General features: G+C 42.0%; 2 protein-coding genes across 2 annotated transcripts; one reads left to right on the top strand and one right to left on the bottom strand.

The window, feature by feature from the left end:
* Window positions 1–47: 47 nt before the first annotated feature.
* On the bottom strand, window positions 48–3,780 carry iyd (iodotyrosine deiodinase). The gene is made up of 5 exons (XM_031870320.1): window positions 3,322–3,780; window positions 2,090–2,287; window positions 1,788–1,947; window positions 1,321–1,477; window positions 48–1,158 (listed from the first exon to the last, which is right to left on the bottom strand). The coding sequence occupies exons 1-5, from the start codon at window positions 3,521–3,523 to the stop codon at window positions 976–978; spliced, it is 900 nt and encodes a 299-aa protein (XP_031726180.1). The 5' UTR covers window positions 3,524–3,780; the 3' UTR covers window positions 48–975.
* Window positions 3,781–4,770: 990 nt separating this feature from the next.
* On the top strand, window positions 4,771–25,140 carry ppp1r14c (protein phosphatase 1, regulatory (inhibitor) subunit 14C). Its single transcript, XM_031870321.1, has 4 exons — window positions 4,771–5,285; window positions 20,427–20,510; window positions 21,130–21,162; window positions 22,827–25,140. The coding sequence occupies exons 1-4, from the start codon at window positions 5,049–5,051 to the stop codon at window positions 22,899–22,901; spliced, it is 429 nt and encodes a 142-aa protein (XP_031726181.1). The 5' UTR covers window positions 4,771–5,048; the 3' UTR covers window positions 22,902–25,140.
* Window positions 25,141–25,544: the final 404 nt, after the last annotated feature.

The raw sequence follows: 25,544 nt of genomic DNA, 5'->3' as shown, positions 1-25,544 counted from the left end.
TGGGCGCTACTGACCCCCAGAGGTGGCAATGAAGATCAGAGTGTGAATTTTTTTCTGTGGTTTTACAGATGAGCAGGAGCAAGAGCTTTTAAAGCTCACAAATAAAACAATTTTCAAGTGTGAATAATGGTGCGAATGGCTTTTTGAGCTTGATTAAACCAGTCAAATGAATATGATGATAGGCGAAACATACTTGATGACTTCATTAAGAATAACAAAGGACTTTATAATGGCCACCTCTTTCACTTGTGAACACCTTGTTCAATCATTTTTGGGTGTAAAAAGAGGAAATTCTAGCTGAGAGGTCCCACAAAAACCCCAACATGAGTACTTTACAGGGGGGACACCAGTGCAATGTTCTTTCAGGGTTGGTTGGTTCTGGGTTATGAATTTTAATCATGAATGATCTATTGAATATGCGCTAAAAGAATAAAGATGTCAAACCATACCCCACTCATCAAGAACTCATTGAGAGGTGTTGTTCCCCTTCTGAAAACATGTAGTGACACTCATATAATACAAATAACGCAAAGCATTATGATGAGACAAAAATGTAACTCAAACTCTTCACTTAATGCCCAAGGACATTACATTTCAGATCAGTTAACTTAAAGGTACAAATACAAATCACACAATCAATCCCAGAGCGAACAACTGAAAACAGATTGTATCGTATTCTTGGCAGCAGTGCTGGAAACCATTTAGATCATTGTTTGGTAGGAGCGCAAGTTGACCTTGTGCTTGTTTGAATGATTAAACATGTGTACTACTGTGGCCACTATCTCCCATATAGGGATGTACAAGGTTATACACCTGTTTCTGTAACCATAACAGAGCAAAAATGGATGGTAAAATATGATTTTATGATTTAAAAAAAATAATTCTAATCACATTAGGTATATATCTTCTTGATTGTTCAGCTGCGGGCAAAGAAGAGAAGACTTCTCTCTGTGTTTCCCCCACAGACTGATTCTGTTATATGTGGACCACAATATCATCCAGAGGCTTGCGTTTCAAGTCAGGCACTGTGGCCTCACAAGCAGGGTAACCTACAGGAAGTAACATCAACAGCTTCTCATTGGCTGGCCGTTTGAGGAGGAGCCTGAGCTGGGGGCCGCAGTTTAGGGGCGTCGATGTGACGGTGACAAGTCCCACGTTCTGATAAGAACATGGACAGAGAGAACAGATGTTCATTTATCGGTAATTGCATGCATTTTCAAGAAGATCCACATAGTTCTATATACTTGTTTTAACGGCATTCATGACCAAGAAACCAGGGACTGGCTGATTTATATTTCAGAGGGTGATGTTATTCCTTACCTGTAATGCAGCCAACAGGAGGCCACACGATATGGAGACACTGATTTCATTGTAGTAATGTGTCCTTTTCTTGCCATTTGGTAGTATCCCATAGATCTGTTTGAAGACGAGGATTAGATACGGCGCAACATCCAAGTACTCCTTGATCCAGCTTGTCCTGCATGAGGAAGGAAGTTGGGAGAAAAAAGGGGAAGACGTGCCTGTCATTTTGTTATTATTGTATGTTCTGTTTGTGCTCCACATCATGTGATCATGTTCCTAATATAACAAATAAGAATAAGAATGAAATTGGAAAATGTAGTTATACACTCCATTGGTTCATGATGACTGATAATCATTGTTTAAGTCGGGCTAAGATTTAGGATAAGGGGATGGGAATTGAATTATATCAGCGCAGTACGGTTACTAGTTCTAGTACAAATATATTAATATAAATGTGTGAGTGTGGCGTAAGTATTGGTGCTCACCTAAATCTGGCCAAATCCTGGACCCACTTGTCCCCCATCCTCTGACGGTAGTTGACCTCCTCTTCTTCTTCCACAATCCGTCTGATCTGGTGCTTGATCTCCGGGTCTGACACCACAACAAACGTCCAGGGCTCTGTGTGGGCTCCACTAGGGGCCGTACCTGTCCAAAGGAAGGAGGGGTGAGCAGTCAGAGAAGAATTAAAAAGACCAAAACATTTGGTGCTCTCTGCCATTTTTCTTTATTATTTTGGTTTATGGCAGATTGAAAGTGGTCCATTTGTCCTCTTTAAATTTGCACATGCCTGCAGTGCGGATGGCATTATTGATGACTTCTCGTGGGACTGGCTCTGGACTGATGAATCGGACACTCCTCCTCTGGTTCATCAGAGTGTAAAAATCCTTGGATCTCTCCAGCATCGTCTCCACTGGGTAACCTGGTGGTGAGTAGGGCACGTGTAGAATGTCTTCCTCCTCATTGCTGTCCACCCAATCACCATCCTCTAAAAGAATGAGAGGCACAAAGGCAGGACCATGGAGCAGCTTCAAACTTCTTGTTGGATGTGAAATAAGGACATTGGTGAATTCAATACTCTTGGAGAGTTCAAGTCACCTTTAAGGCTAAACTGATAATTCATCAGAAATCATTTTTGATTCATATGATTAATCACAAACATATATTAATATGCATCATGTGAGTATAATTTTGATAATGTCCACTAGTGAAAATAGTCAAATATTTTGTCTTAGTAGCAATACAACGTAGGAATATGGTTACAAGTAAAGAAAATTATTTAATAAAAGATCTAGCATCAAAAATAATTAAAATACCAAAAGTAAAAGTACTCATTAGGCAGAATGGCCCACTTTGGAATAATGTAATTAGATTATTGAATTATAATTATTGATGCATTAGGGTGTGCATCACGTTAATGTTGCAGCTAGTAATTGAGCTAATATGAATTACTTTACATACTGCTGGAAGCTTGTGAATTTCCAAGAGGAATAAAGTTTACGGTATAATATATTTATTTATTTGTTGATATTTTGTATTTTTAATCTGAATCAGCAAAGTAAAAATCAATTTAATTCATCATATACATGTAGTGCAGTAAAAAGCACAAAAGATAGCTCCAACATTGCACTTATTGACTGTCCACCACTCCTGTCTCATAATCTAAGAAAGTTTAGAAAAATTTCAACTTTTTGGAAGCCAGGTACACACGTTCAAAATATTCATTTCGTGCAGTTTTTCCTAAATTGCATGATATTAAATGAAATGGAGAAAAGTCCCTCACTCTCTCTATACCTATTCAGGCCATATGCCATTATTGATTAACCAAGCATTGGAATGTGTCGAGCAGCAGACATTGAGCCCATGTTGATAAAGGGTTTTCACATAGTTCCACATACGTTCATATTGTGTTGAGAGATGGTGGTTGTGGCCTATATAGCCTACATATACTTTGTTTCGACCTGCATGTCAAATAAAAGTTCAACTCCGTCGAAAAAAAACCGACCTCTGTTCAGCTCTTACCGTCGTCTTTTCCTTTGGTTTCTGTACCGTCCTTTAGGTCCTGGTCCACCCACGGTCTAAAGTCCGCTTTTGGTGCCCCTTCAGCTTCTCCAGGTGAGGTCGTGGAGGTGGTCTCTGTCTCCCGTGACCTCACCAGCATGAAGCCTATCACGACGCACAGGACCACCGCCAGGACAGGCGTGAGGACCGACAGGAGAGCCATGATAAAGAGAGAGAAGACTATACGGGTACTTGGCAAACCGGATGTCCATAAACCCTATTAATGTTTCCTTTTTACATTTTGGAAAATGTGTTTTTATGCTGAGTCAGAGCTAGAAAGGGGAACTTGCAGCTCTGCCCAACTGTGACTGCTACTGCTCTTGCAAAAAAGAAGAAAACTCCACCTCTTTCATGAGTTGGGCGCCCATAGGTTGTTAAACTATATGTCTAAAGTTCATATTCAAATCCCTGTATATGAGAGTATAAAGCCCAACCATGTTTTGTCATTTCTTTAATATGTCATTTTTTTAAAATGGGTGGTTGTAATTTAGGCTACTGCAGAATGTTTTTATTTGATTGGTGTTTAGATCTTCTCCGAAACCGAAGATAGTGAAATGTAGGCTTCTCCAAAAGGGTGAGCGTCCTTATCACATGCATCTACATTATGATCACAATGTCGCTACGTTCGGACTGGATGTTCACAGAAAATACCTTTTGACAATCTATAAACATCTATAACACACAATAAATGAAATGGATCGAAAATCAAAAAGGTATGTATGTCTTTCATTATTAAAGTAAGGAAACCAATCACCAAATACTGTTATCTTATCATAAAAGTAGGTTATCTGACTATTCACTTTATACCTCTGATGTCAGCAGCCCGTAACTAGTGCAGACAAACCGACTCATATATATGTGTAAATCCAGCAGGTGTCGCCAAGAACTCTTCCCATGCCAGGCTGACATCTTTGGGACACTGAATGGTCTCATTAAAAAAGAAAGAAAAAGCATGCAGTTGATCCAGTTTCAGGTGTACACATCAGCCTTTTCTATACTTGTAAATCACACAAACATAAACACACGATAGAAGTAATTCAATCAATGAATGATAAAACAAGGGGGCAGAAAAGCTTGGCTAGAATTGGGGAAAGACCCTCTGCTGACGCTTTCGAGCAGCTCTCCAGTGCGCGCTGGTGCTCACACAAGCACCATTGAGGGAATTTGGCAACCGCACTCCAAAAAAAATACCCACCTTAAGAAATTATATTGTCACTGTTTAAAAGATGTTTTTACTTTGTAACGCTAGCTTTAGAAACTGCTGATGCATCTTTCAAAGTAATGTCAAATAAAATGCCCCCCGTTAAAATCATTGCAGAACAATGTTCTACAAATTAGAGGTACGGTCTTGTCCTGCCATGTTTTACTATTAGGCTGCTTGTCCCCTTACGAAACATAGTGCTAGAAACTCGTAATTTCACGCCACTCCACAGAATAAGGGCTTTCTATTTTTTTAAAATGGAAATAGATCTTATTTTTAACACCAGACAAGCGCCTCAAATGCTCATTTCTTGCAGCGTACGCTCCGCCTTCTCGGCTGTCTCCGGCGCTGCGCTTTAAATAGCAGCTGTTTAAAAGCTCCCCACCATTCTCCTGTCTGATGTGCAGCTCGCAGTCTCCCTTCAGCACAGCGGTCCCCCGAACTCAGTCACATATTTCTTAAATAATAAGCCCGAAAACATCCCGCAATGTCGGCCGCCAGCACCGAGACCAGCGCCCCGCTGCCGACCGCCGGCAGCCGCGTCTTCTTCCAAGGTGCGCCCGGAGTTGGCTGCGTGGGGTCCGGCCCCATCACCGCCGGCGACGACCCGGTCCAGAAGAGACAGGGCAAAGTGACGGTGAAGTACGACAGGAAGGAGCTGCGGAAAAGACTCGTCCTGGAGGAGTGGATCATCGAGCAGCTCAGCGAGTTGTATGACTGTGAGGTGAGCGGATCATACATCTTAAATCACGTAAGGTTCGTTAGTAGGCGCACTTGTCACCGACACCTTCAAAATCATATGGACGTCTCGGGAGACAGGTGGACAGAATGACACACGGGGACAAGGGTCCTAAAATGACTTAAACTCAACCGTATATCAAATTTAAACGCACTTAACATATTTCATTTGTTAATACCCGCTCTGCTTGGCAGAGTTTACACGTGCTGTATATATTGAGTTCCATTATCTGGATCAGTTAAAACTGCAGCTCATCTGTGATGTTTTCGATGCTCCGTCCTTGTCTTTGCAAAGGCGTCAGTAACATGGCCCCATATTTTACAGCGAACCCCATCATCCTCCATTAAACAGTCCGTGTCTCTGGCTTATTGATGTCTCTTTGTCCTCTGCAACGCTGATACCTGCTGGCTCATGGCTGAGGCGAGAATAGAAGGGGCGTCAAAAGCGACACAAAAGCTGTCTGGTTTAATAATGTTGCTCTTCACACTCCGACTTTGACACAATGCATTTACACGCCTCTCATCCCCTCTGTCGTTGAGGGAGAGACAGTGATGGCTGGTTTCACTAAATCGAGAATGAGAAGAGAGAAACCGCACGGTTGCGCCTTTTACGCACCACGTCGCCTCGATCTTTTTGGAACGTGTCCATATTCCACATTACGTTCGAGGTGTAGATTGAGAAACTGCATTCTGCAGTCATTTTATACACATTTTATTCACTTCTAAATCGGGTAGTCCTCGAGAGCAAAAGGCATGGCCATGGTCGTGTTTCAGGTTCCCTGTGTGTGTGAAGCGACGCTTGGAATTAATTCCTCCGTCGTTTCTGAGGCAGATTCCTGACCTTTTAAACCCATTTTACCTTTCAGTGGATGATCTGTCGCAACACGATATTGACAGCCCCATTATTCTGCGCCCTCTTTAACATTTAAGAAGGGGGGGGGTGGGTTGGAGAGAGATTCTATAGGTGATGTGTAAGTGCATGTGTGTTCTCCCCACAGTATGCTCGCAGGGAGGGGGGAAGGGGGAGGATGGGGGGAGGTAAGAAGGGCAGTGGGTTAAGGATGTGCTGATGCTGTGACTCCTCACCAGCCAATCACCTCCTCTGGCTCTAACCCCCTTCCTCGCAACAGAGGGTCCGCCAGGCGCACGCATACTGTATGCACACATGCACACCGCCGGCATACAGTTAAGTCTGTCACCTCAGACTCAGCCAATCAGAGGAAACAGGCGGCGTGCGCGTGCGTCCACATGTGCCTGCGAGCATGAAAATGCCAGAAGATGCTGTGGCTGATGCGTTTCATTTAAATATGAAGCAGAAGGCGCGTGTGGTTTTTCATTTAGGCAACACGTCTCCGACTATCACTAAGATTGATTGCAGTGTGTGCGCATGTGCAGAAGGGAAACACCTGCACAAATCTCAGCAGGACACTGAATGTCAACATCAAAGCAGTATGGTCTGTCTCAGTAGTTTGTATGCTGGCAATTGCAATGCAAATGATCTCTCCATGCCGAAGGCAAATTGGCTGTCCGCCATTACGATTTCCCGCAGCTCCAAACTGCTTCCACCTACCTAAACGTCAACAAGGGTTCATCGTTTTGCAGCCATCTATAACCCGAAGCTGCTGTTCTTACAGCTGTTATCTTGTTTGCAAGCTTCCTCCTCTCTTTAAAGCCCTGCCGTGGTTTTCACTTAAGTTGCAAAGAGCTGCATAGCCCGTCTTGAGTGTGGACTGGTTTACATTTCAATGCCGGATGAGCTCTTGGCTGCGTGTCAGTCTGCCGTCAGCAGGTGCGCTTGATCTACAAGTCGTATGATGCTTCCCCGCGTGGATCGACTGATCTATTTGATGTTTTCGATGAGCGTACAGCACGCATGTCAGTCGAGCAATATTCGCCTTTCTCTTCAATCTAGATGTCAGTGTATATTAACAGCAGCATGACACCTCCTCATATTGTGTCTTTCACACAGCAAATGGGATAATATCACCTGGTAATCCCCTGGCTCTCTGGAATTGTTGCCAGTCTGATATCATTGCTGGCTGGTGGTAGAGAGACATGGAAGCTGGCAGCATTTCAGAGGACAGAAGGGAATGAAACCGGTACATCATTATTTTTGACATGTTGTCACCGTGGTGCATTGTTGAGGCTTGCTTTCATCTGTTGGTCCATGAATAGATACATGACGGCAGTGTTCGAGCAGCTGGACTTTACTGCTTTACTCATGATGTTTGGTCACGTTACTGTAAACAGGAAGTCACACTCCCTTCACGCCTGTTAACACCTCCATGTCAAGACCTAAATTAGACGTGGGTGTGTATTTTATTTGTGTTGACTATGTGGTGTGTGATAGAGAGAGGGGGAGACTACTGGTTTGGCGTAAAGGTCAGCCGCTGTTTCAATGTCATAAGAAAACCTGATACGAGAGAGCGTCTGTTTGTGTTGGGGGGGGGGTGCTGATGCTGAAGGTGATGGAGTGCAGTAAGGGTTAACTCAGAGATGAAATTGGATTTTGTCTTCAATAACAGGTAGGGGACAATTTGTCCTGTCCAAAATATGTCTCAGGTCATAGGTCAGGACAAGCAAAGACCTAAAGTACTCTCACATAAGAACGGCAAGTCCAAGAAAAAGCAAGCTGATTTAAAGCATCGCAATGAGCTCAAAGTAACTAAAAATCTTATTCCCTACACAGAAATCAACTTAAAAGGAGAAGGGACATTTAAAAAGACTTGATACCACCATGTCTGTGTGCTGAATATTAAGCTACAGCCAGTAGCCGTTAGCTTAGCTTAGCATAAAGACTGCAGGGACGGCTGCTCTGTCTAAAGGTAACTAAATCTGCTTTGCAAACAAAATCCCGCACACTGTCTAACTTGCAAACGTACATTTGTATGCGTTGTATCGAAACTAGATCTCATTAAATAGGTATTGGCTGCAACCAATCACCCATTTCATACCTGACATGCAAAAGCAAGGTATAAATACCAAACTATATGGCAATCACTAATATCATATATGGAGCTCTAAAACACTGTTTAGTAGCAATCATAAATATGGCCAGAAAAAGCTTACATTAAATGGTCAGATCCCAATAAAAATGAAAGAAATCTGCATTTGTAAATAAAGACAAATCTCCATAATAAATGCAGCAAGGCGTCACAAAATGCCAACCGGCAAACACTTCATCAATGAATAGATATTTGATAATAATCAAATTTGCCTCTACCCTATCAAAACCACATGCATAAAATAAAGTAGGTCCCTATAAATAGATCCTACAAGCCCCAAGAGGTAATTGCAGACATATTTAGCAGATTGCATCAGGGGATGAACTTGATAATACGTTTATGCCGACCGGCATCTCTAAAGCGCACTAATCAACGCAGTATATGTTTTTTTTGTTTAATTCATACGAAGACTTAAGTGCAGAGCCAGAGCTAACCCCCGGTTTCCAGTCTTTATGCTAAGCTAAGCTAACACTCTGCTCGACCTAGCATCATATGACGGAGGTATCGAGCTTCACACTGAAATCTCTTTTCACAAGATGTCAAACTATATATTTAACCTTGAACTATTGCTGCTGAATGTGACATTTACTTAACAAATTCATTACTTCCTCTTTCTGTATCTTTTATTGAAATTCTTTTGTCCGACTTTGGTTTTAATTTGCCTTGAGCCTCTGTCCCTCGTCCTCGTCCTCTTCCTCCTCCTCCTCCTCCTCTCTCTGGGCGATAGGATAACAGAAGGTGAGTTCTGTCAGAGATGGATCCCCTCTGCTCTCCTGGGATATGTTGCCTCTGTTCATTTGGCTGTTCAAAAGGACAGAGAGGAGAGAGAAATGCCACAGACTCGAGTGCTCCCAGTACAGCTCTTAATACAGCGCAGCCCTGGAACACAGCATCTTATTATCTCCTTCTCATTTTCTGCTCAGTTGTTGTCTGACAAAGCCACACTTTAAAGATGGTGCTGCAGTGTTTTCTCCCTCGAACTCCTTCACATTCAGTACTTCTCCTCACTTGTTATGTTTTTGTCCATAAATGACAATTTAGAGTAATAATCACAAACACTTTTGTATAAATAAATAGCCGTTTGGCTACTGTCCGTCATTGATGCTACACAGCAGTGAATCGATCTATATCTCGATAAGAGCAAATTATTTTTGGTACTTTGGTTAATTATTCATTAATGACGGTCTAAGAATGTAAGAAAAAAGTGCAACATGCCTTTATAGATCTCCTACAGCATAAGGGGATGTCATCTAATTGTCCAACTAACAGTCCAAAATTATCACACAATAAAAAGAAAAGCAGCAAATCCTCATATTGGAGAGCCTGGAACCACAGGATGTTTGGCCTTTCTGTTTAAAATCAATATCTATTTCAAACGATTTATTTCGGGTCTAATCTTGAGTTCATTTTGAAGTTCAAATCTATAAAACCAAAAATCCTTTAAGCTTCTAGCCCTTGTTCTTTGAAGCATGTGTTGACAAAAAGACAGCCCAGTCACCCTTTCAGTAGCCCACTGTGAGCGACCCGACTAGACTGTATTGGAGGGCCGATTAATGCTGAGGTCAAGTCTTGTTGATTAAAAGTCAGATTGGTCACCACGGTGATGTCCGTCTGAGAGCACCTCAACACAATCAATGGAGGCTGTTGAGAAAACGACTTTACTCTGCGTGTGTGTGTGTGTGTGTGTGTGTGTGTGTGTGTATGTGGGTGTGTGTGTGTGAGAGAACATAACAGAGCGGTACATCTGACTCTGCAGTTTCATGCGTGTGCTGTTGGGGTGCATGCTGCAGAATGAGGGACTCTGTAATGCCCTACTTTCTCATGGCTCTGCATCAATAGAGCCCCACTCAATGAAGCTTATTCATGTGTGCGAGATACAGACACTGCCGACATGCAGCGCTCTGCCCCTCGGGCTCTGTGTGTGTGTGTGTGTGTGTGTGTCCGCATGTGTGTTTGTGTCTATGGGTTTCTATCAACCCGCGTATTAGAGGCCCTTTTTGGGTTGATGATATTCCGCTGCTCTTTGGCAGATATGGGGGTGGCGATCGGTCATGAATGGATGAGCACGAGCCCTTGTATTCAATTGTAACACACACACTCACACACATAGGTCAATGTGCATATTTGGACCAAATGGAGCAAGAGGAACTAAGAGATGGAGCATCTTCTCCTGGATAATACTAAGTCTTATGTCTGCTGTTCTCTTTCTCTCTTGATCATCACCTCAATAGGGGGGTTGGTTAGTTTCCACACTGTGTTGTGTAGGAGGGATGTCTCAAGGCGCTGGTTTTCTGTGTGCGCGATGTGGACAAAGGAATGTGCGTTTGGTTGCTGACATCAACACTGACATCTCGGGTGAACCCCCCCCCCCCGAAACATCTTCATCTCTTTCTGTCTGTATCGTTGTCCCCTCCCTCCCCCTGCTTTTCCTGTGACCTGGTCAATAACATTACACTTTACTCGTCTTTCATGTTTGTCTTGCTGGGAAGGAGGACGGCAGTGTATCATGTGAACCTCATTGGGCAGCAGAGGAGGAGTGAACGGTGCAATTCAAGCCAAGTCATTAGCAGTGTTCAATAAGTTTAGGAATAGCACACCGGGGATAAACACACACATATCGACACACAAAGGCATTACGTTACCGTTGAAGTTACTGTATTGCACAAATACTGTAGACACAGAAGTGTATGGCAGACACTACTTTATGATCTAGGCTCCTGTTAAGCTGCAGGTTTATGGGGTGTCGTCATTATTTCCCCCCTTCATTAGCCCATTAAAATGTGCATCCATCACCTACTTGATGGATGTGATTTAATTCAGTGACCAATTGAATACATCTCACTGGACTAAGCTTGATTGCCTCATTACTTTTGAAAGTGGTAGCTCCCCGTTACAGTTAATCAGCTCAGGGTCAAAATTGTATTAAAAGAGAACGGGGCGAGGGGAATGAGCAATGAGAAAGTGGGGGAATAAAACAGAAAAAGAGGAAGAAACAATGCATGCACGCGTTATAAACTTGGATCCAGAATGGCCACCATTAATTTAATTACAGCCAGGCTGACAGATCCACCCACTGAGAGATTTAGTCAATTTGGATGTTTGTTTTAATGGGTGACCCTGATGTGTTTATGGATCTGGCACCGAAGGTCATTGTTGAGTTTGTTATCTGTGCTAGGGAGGGCAGACATTTACCTCCCCGCCATTTAAACTGCACGGACAAAAATAGATGCTCGCTTAGCGTCTGTGTCCGAGCATGTGTTGACACGTTTCACGTAGCACCTGCAGCTTCGTGAATCTGCTGCTAAACAAATCAGAGGTGTTGACAAGACGACCTTTTAGCAAGCAGATAGCCACCAGCTGTTGTAAACAGGAGAAAGGTGTCAAATATCTATTACAAAGGTTACAATGTGTTTGTTCCCCTTTTCTTTTTTTCAAACATGCTTCATCCTGCTGACGTTCTCTACCGTTATCCTCCTCTCTTGTTTCAACTTCCGACACACCGGGACACCCACCCACCTGTTTTCCATCCTCCTCTTCCTCCTCCTCCACCTCCTCTTCCTCCTCCTCCTCCTCCTCTCAGTGGTTCTCCCTTGAGCGTTTTGTTCTGCTGTCATCCTGGTGGCTTTCACATACATGTACATTAGCCATTTTATGTCTGTAGTTGACACCGTTAATCACATATGGCTTCTAAGTATACGAAAAGGTTTAATTGCTACATCGAGAGTGTGGTAACCTCACCACAGAATAGAGTACTGAACGTCATCCCAAAATGTAATAAAATGATGATAAAATATTGAAATGAGAACGTTTTCGTCATATTTCTTGCTGTCAGCCTACACCTTTCTTGTTCCATTTCCTCCCTGTCCTTCATGGTTTCCCACTCTATTAACCCTGTATGCTGTGTTTATGGGCTAAGCTGTGATACTTCAATGCTGTCATAATGGTTTCAGATGTTTCTACAAACCCCAGGGAGGCATATCAGTCTGCCAGCTGCATAGAAGAGAAAATTATCTGGGAAGAGCGAAATGTCTGCAGGTTATTAACTTGAACTATGGGTCGTGCAAATATAGCCATCGAGTCCCGAGGCATAGCGGTACGGCAAAAAAAATAATAGTCTGAAAGTGGCAAGTGTAATTGGCAATCATAGTCGAGTGACATGCCAGATGCAAATTGAGCAACCAGAGTTGCAAAAAAGAAAAAGCCGCTGAGAACGTGAAAGGTAAGAGATGTTGAATTTTCACACTCACACACTGACTTTCTTGTCTTACTATGACATCCCCTTCCATCCCAAGATGATCCAGTTAATCACTGGTTTCATTGTCAGCAGGCCGACACAATTTATAAACATAACACTGACTCACTCTCTGTGGTTGGCACAGCGAAAAAGATGCAAAAACACTGTTGTCATTCGCACGTGTCGGTGAGAGGGAGACTGAGGGAAAGACGGAGCGGAGGAAGATGATTGTTTTGACAAGTCAGCGGGGTGTGTTCCTATCGGTGTGTTGTTTACTTGCAGGTCTACTTTTGCATGTGCTGAATGACTGTGCACATTCGGCAAGGAACAACCCGTATCTATTAAATGTGTACAAAGTAACTTGGTAAGTTCAAGTTGGTTTATCGCTTCTAAAGCCCTGCTTTATGGCCTCACAACAAAGGCTTTTTCCTAATTGCCTCTGAATTTGAATGAATCCATTAATTTGACTGGCTGACAGTGTATGACCCTGGTGCTATTGAAGTTTTAAGTCCAGTTTGGCTGGAAGCTTTGCTTTGCACCAAGAGAAAAGGTCCAAAATCGGCCCCAGCTGTCAATGCATTAGCCTCGGGGAGGAGCTGTGTGCCTGGTAAACACAGTACAATGAATCACAAATCACAAAACTGTGAAATAGTGTCACAAGACGGATGCTGTTTCATGGTCGAATCCACAACAATACTTTGTCTGGGCTTTAAATCAGGACTTTGACAAAAAGGAGGATGAGGTGATTTTGACCTTGTGCAGCAGTAGCATAACACAGCATGTGTGCGTCAGCAGCTGCTACACAAAGAATTGCTAGAGGTGGATGTGGGTGCCAATAAAGAGGCCTCAAATCTTCTGTTTACGCATTTCAAGCTGCTTCTGAGGTCTGGCAGAGTTCTCAGGTTAGTGACATTTAGTGGCATCTCTTCTGTGTGCGGACGATGTTGTCTTTCTAGCGCTGAAGTGCATGATCTTCACTGCGTTTGGCATTGTTTAAATGTGGGACAGTGTTCCTCCTGGAAGGCATTCCTATTGTCAAAAGTGACAGATACAGTTGTGTAACAAATGAAGGTTGTCTCACCTCTGCATGGCTGGCCAACCACGGCATGAAGTGGGTGTGGATGTCGGAATCCGACAAGCGCTTCTGAGGAAGCGCGTAGCTCACCGTCACTCTACATCACAAATTAAAATGAATGGGAACACAGTTGCTCTGGGGAATACAATTAAAGCACAATATATGCTGCTCACGTATATAACACATGACATCCAACGCTTACTGTAACTGTGAATCAGTACTACGCTATAGTTATCTACAGTGGGACTGCCTTTGACCCCTGGCTCTATGAGTCTGAGTTTGTGGCTCTCTCCTCAGGAAATGATTGGAGGTGCAACACGATGGTTGGATACCAACACCTAGCTGAGCTTGTTGATTGAATGACATCAGGACCATGGAGCACACAGAGCAGTGAATGAAGGATTAAGACATTTACATCACGATTAGCTTCCAAATTTCAGCATGCAGAATCTTTGTTATTTTCCACTGGGATTCTCCTTTGAGGATTCATTCCTCCCTCCCAATCCCCCTCTCTGATATACAATGTCCTCCAGAGTACAGCTGAATCAGCGTGGGAAAGAGCTTTTGCTGCAGCAGCTAACTTTATCCAGTGAAGTCACATCATCCGTGCTGTATGGTTTCAGCAAATTGCATCGCCGGAGGGGGAGGAGGGAGGTGCTCGAAGACGAGGGTGGGAGCACGGATAAATAGCTGCACAGTCGGAAACAACGTCTTTCAACCGTTGCACATTCTGTCGTTACTGTTCCAAGTAAGGGTATCACGATATACTATAGTCGATAGAATCTACTATAATACATTCTTTGTTTTCCTATACTTTGTTAGACATGGAAAACTTTGTCCTCTTGTAGACCTTGATTTTACTCGTCCCATCCATCACCCTCCATTCTCCAACATGCAGTAGTTCCTCTCGCTCCTTCCGCTCACACGGGTGCTCCTCAGATGAATTCATCCTTTTGATGTGACACAGAAAGCTGAGCTGTGAGCTTTTACTGTGTTGTACAATCCTCCTCTGCCTCATCGTCGCAGTGACCACCTCGTCTGTGCACTCCCCATCTACCTGCATCTTCATTTCTCTTATGTATTCTAATTACTACTCTCATACATAGCCGTCTCCATTTCTTTTCACTTCCCTTTTTGCGGTCTTGCATACCTCTCTAATAGGCCTAATCTCATCTCTGCATAGTCTCATTACAAACACGCCTTGAAATTTCACTTATGAAATCTCTTTGCATACAGAGCCGTGATTAAAGATGCCATGGGTGTTATTATTTTATTTACCTCTATATGAAACACTTTTCAGATGACGTGTCTGTTTACACAAACACACTTACACACACACACAGACACACACACTCACTGAAAATGCCCTGAGAGAAAATAACAACAGACAGACAGCAGTGTCGACTGCTAAGCCTCCATTTTCAGCATCTGTACCTGACAGCTGCCATGATTGTCCCGACAAAATAAACTAATATAACAGTGTTATGTTATATGGACTACACTGGCTGTGAGATTGATTACTTTGTGTTTTTATGTTCCTTAGAAAATCATTGTTACGTTTTACTGCAGCTTAGTTTTTACATCTGTTATTTATTTATTTGTTATTTTATTTTCAAAATTGCACATTTCTATGGCATAGTAATGTCTTAAAGTCAAATTTGGCAGGTTTTCTTCCACCAAGCAGAGTTGAGGGATATATACGAGGTCCGGGCAATATAAATATAATATCAATATCGTGATATGAGACTAAATACCACCTTTGATTTTGGATATTGTATAATTATCATAATATAGCATAAGTGCCTTTTCCTGGTTTTAGAGGTTAAATCACAGTAAAGTTATGTAATTTTCTGTACTTACCAGACTGTGAGCTGTTGTATTATTTGCCTTAAATATTAGCCTTTTTATCAAAAATGTAATGGTGTAAATATTTTTAAAATCACAAATGGTCAGCCCTACATACCAGTATCAATATTGGGATATTTGATTTTCTCCACATCACTCAGACCTAATATATGCTGTATTTTTAAGGAGGTTACAGGGACAGTTGTGTTGTGTGCTTTTTCCTTTGATGAATGCTAGCTAGGCTACAAACTGACTTTATTTCTGAGGTGAAACAAAAGTTCTACTTTTATATTTCAATCACTAGTTAGCAGCTATGATCTAATCATTATTGGTAGATTGTGGACCTCTGTGCATGCACGAAAAAAATTATATTGTACCCGCCTAACATAATTATCTTTCTGTATAACTGGCCTTAGTAATTATCTATTCAAGAAGTCTTAGCCACTGTTCAATGCAACTGGTAGTTCCAGTTCATGTAAGTCGTCTATGAATAGGAATAATCATGAATCACTAGGCCAAGTGAAGTGATTCCCTGTCACAGGGGATTTTGACTCTTTGTTCATGGAGAGTGATTGAATGGAGTCTGAATAGAGTTTGAGGTGAGTCACGGGGTCGGGCACTAACTTAAATTCACCTCATTGCAGACGAACCAGACTGAAAACGCTGCCGGCTGCTTAGCTGTTGGTGAAAACAAGTCTGACACACACTTTCTCCGCACAAACACAAAAACAAACACACTGGCGGGCCTGTCTCGCTCTCTTTTGCTCGCTGGCTCTCTCACAAAATCGACTCAGAGTTGCCTTCATTGCAACAAACACTTTGCTCCTTGTTATCTCTCTTGCACACACAAACACACACACACTATCGTCTACACATTAGATACACACTGACTCTTTTCCTGTTTTCATCACTATGTCTTTCTTCTATATGCAAACACACATTTGCTCTCATTGGCCACAAATTATGCTTTTATTCTTCTGTAATACATTCACACACACACACACACACACACACACACACACACACACACATTATTAATCCCATGCCCAATTTCACACTATCGCATTGTAAACTATACATAATGTTGCCAGTACCCTCTTTTGGCACTTAAATACAGAGATCACACTTTTCTACTAACATTAAGTATATAATATGCACAGAGAGGTAACAATTTCTAATATCATAACTTCACTCACAACCGCCACAAAAAATATTTGTTTACAATTTTTTCACTTTTTTTCTACCTGTGAAAATCCTCAACACCACACTCAGGAACAAAGTAATTTTTCATTATAATTTTTGAAGTATAATTTATTCGTTGTTTGTCGTGTAAATGCCCAACGTACTCAAAACACAGGAAGAATTCAAATGTGGTTTGCAACTGACCACTTCAGTATGCTTTCAGGCACACTGATGGTGATATTGAGGTTGTTTCTTCATCTCGGCACACGGTGTTAGGAATATCAAGCTGTATCTCCCATGTAATATCTTTTAGAATGAGGTCATATGAGCTGTATGAATGCTCTTTCAACATGTTCCTCTATGTCTTACAAAATCTGCGCAAAATTAGATGTTGTTTTGGCACCATGTTTCAGTATTCCTGTGAGTGTGTGTATGTGTGTGTCCCTTTATGTCTCCTGGCCTTGTGAGCTGTCATTTTGTCACCCGTCCACTGCTGGCAAGACGGAAAATGATTTTCCCCGTGGGCAGTGGGTGTAACCTCAACTATTTCAGACTCTCAATCACCAGCAGAACAGCGACAACTTCAGTGTTCATCTACATGTTAAGAGTGCGAGTCTTTCCATTCTTGTCATTGCACGCAGTGTACTAAGTACACACTCAGGGACTTTCTCACAAGCTCCACAGAGAGACAAAGCCCTGTGGTGAGCGCTTCTCTGACGGATGGTGGCAAAGACTTTTGTGTGTGTGTGTGTGTGTGAAGATGTTCATGTCGTTGCCGATAGCCTGCAGTCATGCCTCACACACACACAGGCCATGCTTGACCTGGTCATCACCAATCACAGTGACAGAGGGTGACAGACTGCCTGCTGACAAGTGGAATATTCAGAAACACACGCACAGCAGTCAGACTGAGTGATAACCACCTTACTATAGATAGATAGATTCACTTATTCCTCTCTATTATTATGTTAAATCTTTTCTCTAGCTTATAGAAACCAGCAAACCATGCAGGCAGGAGACCACTCACTGTTTTTTTTTGGGGTGTTGGGTTTATCCCTCGTATCTTGTTTTTGACATTCATGACCGAGGTCGTTATCTCAGTGCCCTGCTCACATTTTAGAACCGGCAGGTAGCTGCTGACAGGTGTAAACAAGCTGACCTTTTGAAGAAGGGGCATCCGTCTGTGAGGATTCGTTTGGATCTCTAATGGGTTTCATCCGTCCTCAGGGAATGAAACTCGCTCATCTTTGTCTGTGAATGTTTTTAAGGCCTAAATTAAGAATGCTGTTGCTTGGCCTTTTTGAGTTTTTCTAATGAGCCACCCAAATGACGGGGGATTTTCTCCACCCATACTGCCATAGAGCAGTAACTAGAGAAGCAGAGTAGGGGAAAGCGTTTGAAGGCATAAAACCTAAAACAATGTAGATGCTGCACTCTGTAAAATCTAAAGCGTACAACTCAAAGGCAGTATCTACAAGAGAACATGTTTTTGTTTCTTTAGCTTTCTTGTATGAGCTAGTGTAATAAACGTATCTTTAATTGCCTATATATAATTTAATGGTACCATTAGTTTAACCGCATCAAATCATGTCAATTTCAGACAAGGATCTCTCTTCTCAGATTGAAATAACTCCTCTGATGTTTTTGCATTTGCATATAACCTCAGTCCTCTGCTTCCACAGCGCACACTTCTATAGATGACAGGCTTTGATATGATGCCACATTCCCTCATTTCTCCACCTTCCTTCTCTGTTTCCTTAACGAGGTGGGGGGGGGTTTCAGAGCGAGACCCTCTCGCTAAGACGCTGCGAGTGATTTCAGAGGAAGAGGTCAAAGGGGACGCTCGTCTGTAGAGAGACTGAGATGCTTAAAATGCAGGTTGCGTAAATGCCTCTTAACGGCTCAGAGGCGAGGATGAAGGTGGCGTAGCCTTCTGTGCAAGTGTATGTATGATGCTAAAGTGTGTGCGTGAACAAATGCAAATGAGATTTGTACAAACAAGGTTTGAGTTTACTGATGTCAAGTGGATTCTTTGAGATTAGGGATCTGTGTTTATTGCTTATGTGAAGCATGTTTCATAGTCATCCTCGCAGTTAATGTTAAATAACTCCAGTTGCAATAGTTATTTCATTTTCAGTCGTGCTGTCAAACATGGAGCACATAATGTACCACACTTACCACTTGTTTTTGCATTTGGTATTGTAATTTCAAAAAGGTATAATTGTGAGCTAATTCCATTCTGTGCACATCAACCCACACTCGCAGAAAGGGAAATCACAGCGACTGCTCTTTAATGCTGAGAGCTACAAATCAAATCGTCCTTCCATCCTCTCTGTTCCCGAGTCTGAATACCAGTGCACGCTCCAGGCAAAAGCATAAAGGAGTCCTCTGAGAGCACATAAACACACATGCACACACACACACACATACGCGGCATGATTTAAACCTAGAAGCAGTTTTAGTGTTGTGTCCTGTGCAAAGGGAACCAGGGACCATCCACCATGCACCAAAGAAGTTATTACATTTTTACTTACTGCCCAACAATCTAAAATAGCACATGTCGTTTTTTTGTCTAGGTTATAGCAAACTATTTTAGATCAATTTTTGATCATCAAGGAAGTGAGAAATGTTCAAACACACCAACGGCAACAAAACCTTAATATATGATCACCTTATCATCAGCCAGTTATTTACTTTAAACAGCTGACCATGGTTTTATATGTGGTTTTGAATTGGCCGAGAGCCATTATGATTCAACCAATCAGCCAAATCAATAAGCTGAGAGAGATGAATGATGATTTTTTTAAGTTCTTGCTTGTGAAAGATATTGGTTATGGCAAACGATTAGGTATGGTTAAGTTTAGGCAAAGATCGTTGAAAGATTGTGGTTACGGGTAATAAAAAGACACATAAACATAATTGCAGGATTGCAACGTGACGCAAATGGCGGTCTACGGCATGAAAGTCTCATTTGCAACACGCCCATTCACCCTCACCTCCCACCTCCTTCAGTAAAGGGTATACCCTTCCTGCATTGACAATGGATGTTGGCATTGGACGTAAATTGTGAGGTGCGGAATCATCTAATATGGACGTATTTTCTATGTGCTATTGGGGCGAGATAGCAGAGTCCATTTTCTTGCAATCATGCAGTATGTTGTTCCTGAGCAGTTGGTAAATGCCACAAATTGGACAGAGAAGCTGCACTTGCAGATGTTTTTTTTTTGGGGCTTTAATTCCCAGAAGGGAAAGTTTTGAAGATACATCAAGTGGTAGCTGGGAGGAAAGGGTTGATCCTCCCTGTGTGCCTCTTTTGCACAAGCCTTGTGGTGGAATAAAATGAACCAGAGGACCTTTTGAAGTGGTGTTGAGCAGAATACAGCCTCTAACCACCGAGCCACTAAACGGCCCGGCCCCGGCAGCGCGGCGTAGCACAATGACATTTCCATATGATGTCTGCTCTTAATAGGCAAATATGTGTTGGAGCTGTTTGGAGCTTTGGAGTGCAGAAATGTGTAAACAGTGTTTTGAATACAGAGGGGAAATGAAGGAACTAGACATGAGAGAAGTTGTAATTGAGGTTGGTTTTGGTCCGGGGTTAGTGTCTAAAAACAGAAAAAGGATGTAAAAACATGACAAGCCATTGCATCAGTGTTTTGTGAACAAAGATTCTTTAGTTTTCCGATTTAATTTCCTGTTTGCCTCCTCTCTCTCGTGTCTGTTGTTGTCTTCTTGAGGGAAATCTGTTTCAGCAGCTCACTAACCAAGAGTGTTTTTGTGTTTCAGGAGGAGGAGATGCCAGAGGTAGAGATAGACATCGATGACCTGTTGGAGGTCAGCAGTGACGATGAAAGAGCCAGCAAACTACAGGTATAGCTACACATCATCTGTGTCCACCTTAAAAGATCATTTCTGCATTTTTCAACCCAGTCCCTGTATTCCCATCTGTTTGTGTCGAAGTGAAATTCAACTTTTGAAATTGTTCCAGTATTGAGGGATTACGCTGCAATGTACGTCTACTAAACACAAATAAAATGTTAAAATGAAATCCTTTAATGGACTTTAATTGACGTTGAGGAGTTGCAGTGATTACATTACAGCCTGTTTAGCGATTGCCGTCTGCAGTGTTCTCCCATAATACTGGACCGATTTAAAAAATGTGTCACTTGAATACAAAAACATGGGAAAATAGGGTCCAGGTTGAAAAATACCAAAGTTACCCTTTAAGAGCTCGACAGTATGTTTTCTCGATGAGATGAAGCAAAATCCTCGCTTTTCAGACGAGGAACAGCGAGACTGCTTTGCATGCTGGTCGGACTGTTACCATAGCCTGACATCATGCCAATGACAGAGCGCGTGGAATTGTACATACATTTTACCGTTTATCTTGGTGAATAAATGAAAAATCCAAAGCCTGTGAAGATAAAATTTGAAAACATCTAATCCCTCAACATCTGACTCAGTTCTTCCATTTCTGCTTTTTCCACAGGAATCATTAATAGACTGTTACAAACCAACAGAGGTGAGTATGTTTAGTATGTCTGTCAAACAATAAAACGCTCAACAGCATCGACCCAGCAGCTTGTGTGTGTAGATAGACATTATTGATGCTGACGTGTCGATCTGCAGTGGATAGACTGCATGTTGAAGCATTGTGTCCTACATGTGTACGTGTGGTTAATTAATGTTTCGTGACACTTACACACATTCATTATCCGTTGCCAATGTCATCCTGACCTAAATACGACGAAGGGTTAAAAGGACTAAAAGCCATACACCCACACTAACATGGAAAAGGCGCTGTTTGACACTGTTAGCAAAATAACGCACTAAATTTGTATTTATTGGTGTTTGGGTTAAGCTATTTTGGTGAGTACAGGTAGCGCAGACCAATCACATTACCTCTATATACGGCGATCTCGTCCAGTCTGGACTCCCCATCTGTCATCTGCAAGTGTGTGTGTGTGTGTGGCATTAGGTCAGACTGTAACAACCACTCCAAGGTCATTGGTATCCAAAGCTACACAAGTGTTCAGCCAGGTTGACAGCCGCTGATACGTGTCACACCTACACACACACACACACACACACACACAAACACACTGTAATCCCTTGGTAATGGAGTAGCACAGATGCCGTTTTGAACACAATCCTTCAGAGAAGGCATCGGTTGGGGGATTGACAGTGAAAGACAGAAGCATGGAGAGAAATGTGACAAAGGCATGCAGTGATGGAGGGAGGATGAAAGAACGAACGAGAGCACTGTTAGGAAAAAGGTACACTGGGAAAATAAGAGGAGATGAAGTGAGGGACAGAAGCTATCACAAAGAGAAGGCAACAGAGGGATGCGGCGGAATATATGAAAAGACAGCTAGAGGCAGAAAGACAGACCACAGTGTAGGGGAGGGAGGAGGAGGGAGAGAGGGAGAGCAGGGGGAGGCATCAGTAACTGGGTCATAAGCAGACTCACCCCTGATATAATAAGGGGGATGATATTCCAACATATTCGCCACCACAGTTACACCATTGTGGACCTCTATACAACCTCTGGCTTAGACTCAAGATGTGGGTTCTCTTTGTCCTCCTTCCTTACTGACTTAGTTTCTCCCTGATCAGCATTTTCTTATTATCATTTAAAGGGCAATGCCAGCATGACAGGAGTTTGTTGCTGTGTTTTTTTTTTTCCTCTTAATAGAATAGCAATAGTCTGACATTTTGGGAAATACACTTATTCTCTTTCTTGCCGAAAGATTGATACCACGCACATGTCTGTATGCTAAATTTGAGGCGCAAACCAGCAGTCGGGTTGGCTTAGTTTAGCATAAAGACTGGAAAACCTGGGAAATAGCTTGTCTGGTTTTGTCTATTTCATATAACATGTCAATTAGTTAGCTTTAGAGGTGCTGGTAGGCAGATCTTTCTACCTTCAGACAGAGCCAGGATGGGTGTTTCCACCTGTTTCTGGTTTTTATGCTAAGCTAAGCTAACTGTCTGCTAGTTGTAGATTTAGCGTAGAAATATGAGAGTGGTCTCAAACTTTTTGCACTTTTTAGCATTTAGTGATCTGATTTTATAACTTTGTTGCATCTTGAAATACATATTGTGACTGTGTGTTTGCTTGGGTGTCTGTGTGTGAATGTCTGTGCGCACCTGTCTTCCTAACTATTTTTTCTCTCTTCCTTGCAGAACTTCGTCCGTGACTTGCTGGGCAGGATAAGGGGAATGAGAAAACTCAGTGCGCCAACTAAGAAGGGCCTATAATAGCTGTGATGTCAACCATCAGTCAGCCATAAACTACGTCATCTCAGCTCCACCTACTTAACCCATTCAACATGGACTGTCATCACACAGAATACCTTATGTAAACAGCATTAGTAACTATTTCGCAACCTGCAAAAACAGGTACCATAAACTCCATGCATATAGCACTAGTCATTCATTTCCCAATCACGTAGAATAACAAGGTGTATTATTATATTTGACTGTTGAAAAGGTACAGGAGCAAACGGCCACAATAAAATGTCAAGCCCTGGAAACATGCCAGAACTGCAACTGTGCTTTAACGTGAATACCACCTAACTCCACATGTCAGAGCCATGTTACAAGCTGATGCTGTAATCCACACAGCCATACAGACGACGTGGTAATAAAATGTTTGTACTGCAGTAATTGTGAAATTAGCTGTAGCACTATGTAAACACAGTGCTTCATGATTTTGTCATTTTTTTTTTACTGAGGTGTTTTGCTGTTACTTCTTTTAAAAAATGTACTGTATGTTGCCATTTATTGTTCATGTGATTGAAATGTTTAAAGTCACCCTGCTTGTCCTTACTCCGTCAGTGCTTGCAAATGTAAGGGAGCTCTGTAGTTTTATTTTAAGCACAAGGCGTTAATACATCGATTCTGTCCCTTTGTGACGTGTAAACTCTGGAAAGAGTGGGGACATTTTAGCAGGCGAGGCTAAAATAGAGTGAAGATTTTTTAGCTTTTTCCCCCACTGCTCTAGTATACTTTTCACCACAGCAAGGCATGATGGGTGTTGCAGTTCTCTGTGCGAGGCTACAAAACCTGTATGATTGGCAGCCTTTCACCTGTAATGTTATGCGGTGTGGTCCGTTGTTCTCCCTCATCAGAATACATATTGGTTGTTTAGGTTTAAGCACAAAGCCCATTCATTGTAGTTGTTTCGCACATTCTGGTCCACTTAACTGCTTGCCTTTATAGGACATTCAGGATCAGTTCCCTTTTTTCTCAGCACTGAACCTTAACTACTGACGACCTTAAAGGCAGATATGGTTGAGTCAGAACCTGAGGACAACTTGAAACCTTGACACTTGAAACCTGTCAGGTCCTGTAAGGGAAGGTGTGCCAAAACTGGGAGTATTACATCTTAAATGTCATACGTCACGGCAGCATTAGTGTGACACAGCATTTCCACAGAGATTCTTTGTAGAAGATTTTAAAACATCTGAGAGTGGGCACAGAATTTTAAAGATGTTTAAAACTTTTCCAGATTGCAGATAATATGTTGTAATTGCATAATCCCAGGTTTAAGAGGTGGATTTAGTTGTTTATTGTCATCTATGTGTACCAACACACTCAAAAACCTGTAAGCTCTGGTACAATCATGACTCTGTTATGGGGTTGGGCCCAGTTTCACTTCCGAGCAGTCAATCGTGTACCGACAGGAATGGAGCAGACTTAAATCTGCCGTATGATATACCCTCAGCTGCCAAAGACAAAAGCAGGGCAATGTTTCATTTTAACATAACACTCGCAAAGCACCCGTCTTGCATGCTAACAACGGAGAAAAGAAACACTGATAAAGAGTATAGATATTATGAACTTATAATCGAGCAAAAAATACATTTTTGACTTAGCTACCATGTGCGACTTTGTAGAACTTTTTTGTGTTGAAACAACGTGACGGTCACGTTGGAGAGAATCCAGGAATATTTTAAAAATGGTGCTGTTTTTGATGTTCTTCCCAGGTTTTTGTTGTATGAAACACATTTTCACTGTTAATTGATGCCAGAGAAATGTGTCTGAAGAACCGTGTCTGTCTTTATTGATGGGGTGCATACAGTCTCTAAGTGACGTCCTCTTTGCATTTCCTTTCTTCAATCTGGACCGGGCAGTGGTTGATTTGGTTGAAAAAGATCATGTATTTTCTGGATCAGTGACTTGGAAGGAAAAGTTGAAGAGGAAGCCATTATAGGCAAATGAGATGCATCCAGGGCTCATGCCGAGGTACTCCATAGGATTTTCTCTTTTCAAGAAACTGTTCAGGGGTAATAGGCTGATATTTTATAATTTACGGGATCTCATGTAGAGAGTATTTTAAAAGTGTTCATATACTAGAAAGCTTTACGTTTGCATGTATTTTTAAAGTTGCATGTTGAGGGGAACATTTTGTTGGCCCAAAGCTTTTTATTTCACAAAATAATACACTTTCCTTTTTATACCTTTATTATTATTAAGACTAAAATATTCAGTTTTGCAGCTGCAGTTTTGTTTTTTCTCTACATCCACAATAAGCGTTCTTGTTTTTAAAATGTAATGTGGTGTGTGGTTTGTTTTTGCTGATAATAAAAATGCAGAAGGACTCTGTACTGTTTAAACAGATGCCTTCCCTGTGTGATCTTATTTTTTTAATGGGTAAAGAATGTGTGTCTTTGTGTTTTATTCAAAGCAATAGTTTGACACTGGAAATGGCTGGAAACAGCTTGGCTCCGTTCAAAGGTAACAACATCTCACCAATTAACACAATATATTTTTTTGTTTAATTTGTACAAAAACTAAAGTCTATAAATGACAAGTTTCTGTTTCCAGTCTTAGTGTTAAGCTAAGTTAACCAGCTGCTGTGTGTGTGTGTGTGTGTGTGTGTGTGTGTGTCTGTGTTTC

The sequence above is a fragment of the Anarrhichthys ocellatus genome, unplaced genomic scaffold, assembly GCF_004355925.1.
Source record: "Anarrhichthys ocellatus isolate YVR2014 unplaced genomic scaffold, GSC_Weel_1.0 scaffold52, whole genome shotgun sequence".
In the NCBI taxonomy this organism is placed as follows: domain Eukaryota; kingdom Metazoa; phylum Chordata; class Actinopteri; order Perciformes; family Anarhichadidae; genus Anarrhichthys; species Anarrhichthys ocellatus.
This window is presented reverse-complemented; position numbering and strand designations above follow the sequence as displayed.

What these genes read in the sequence shown, in the direction of transcription:
- iyd (XM_031870320.1), bottom strand. Translation starts at nt 3,523, where the DNA reads ATGGCTCTCCTGTCGGTCCTCACGCCTGTCCTGGCGGTGGTCCTGTGC. An exon ending in CAGGATTTGGCCAGATTTAG is followed by an intron (nt 1,478 to 1,787) that starts GTGAGCACCAAT and finishes TTCCTCATGCAG; the next exon opens with GACAAGCTGGATCAAGGAGT. An exon ending in TCCTGTTGGCTGCATTACAG is followed by an intron (nt 1,159 to 1,320) that starts GTAAGGAATAAC and finishes TGTTCTTATCAG; the next exon opens with AACGTGGGACTTGTCACCGT.
- ppp1r14c (XM_031870321.1), top strand. Translation starts at nt 5,049, where the DNA reads ATGTCGGCCGCCAGCACCGAGACCAGCGCCCCGCTGCCGACCGCCGGC. An exon ending in AAAGAGCCAGCAAACTACAG is followed by an intron (nt 20,511 to 21,129) that starts GTATAGCTACAC and finishes CTTTTTCCACAG; the next exon opens with GAATCATTAATAGACTGTTA. An exon ending in ACTGTTACAAACCAACAGAG is followed by an intron (nt 21,163 to 22,826) that starts GTGAGTATGTTT and finishes TCTTCCTTGCAG; the next exon opens with AACTTCGTCCGTGACTTGCT.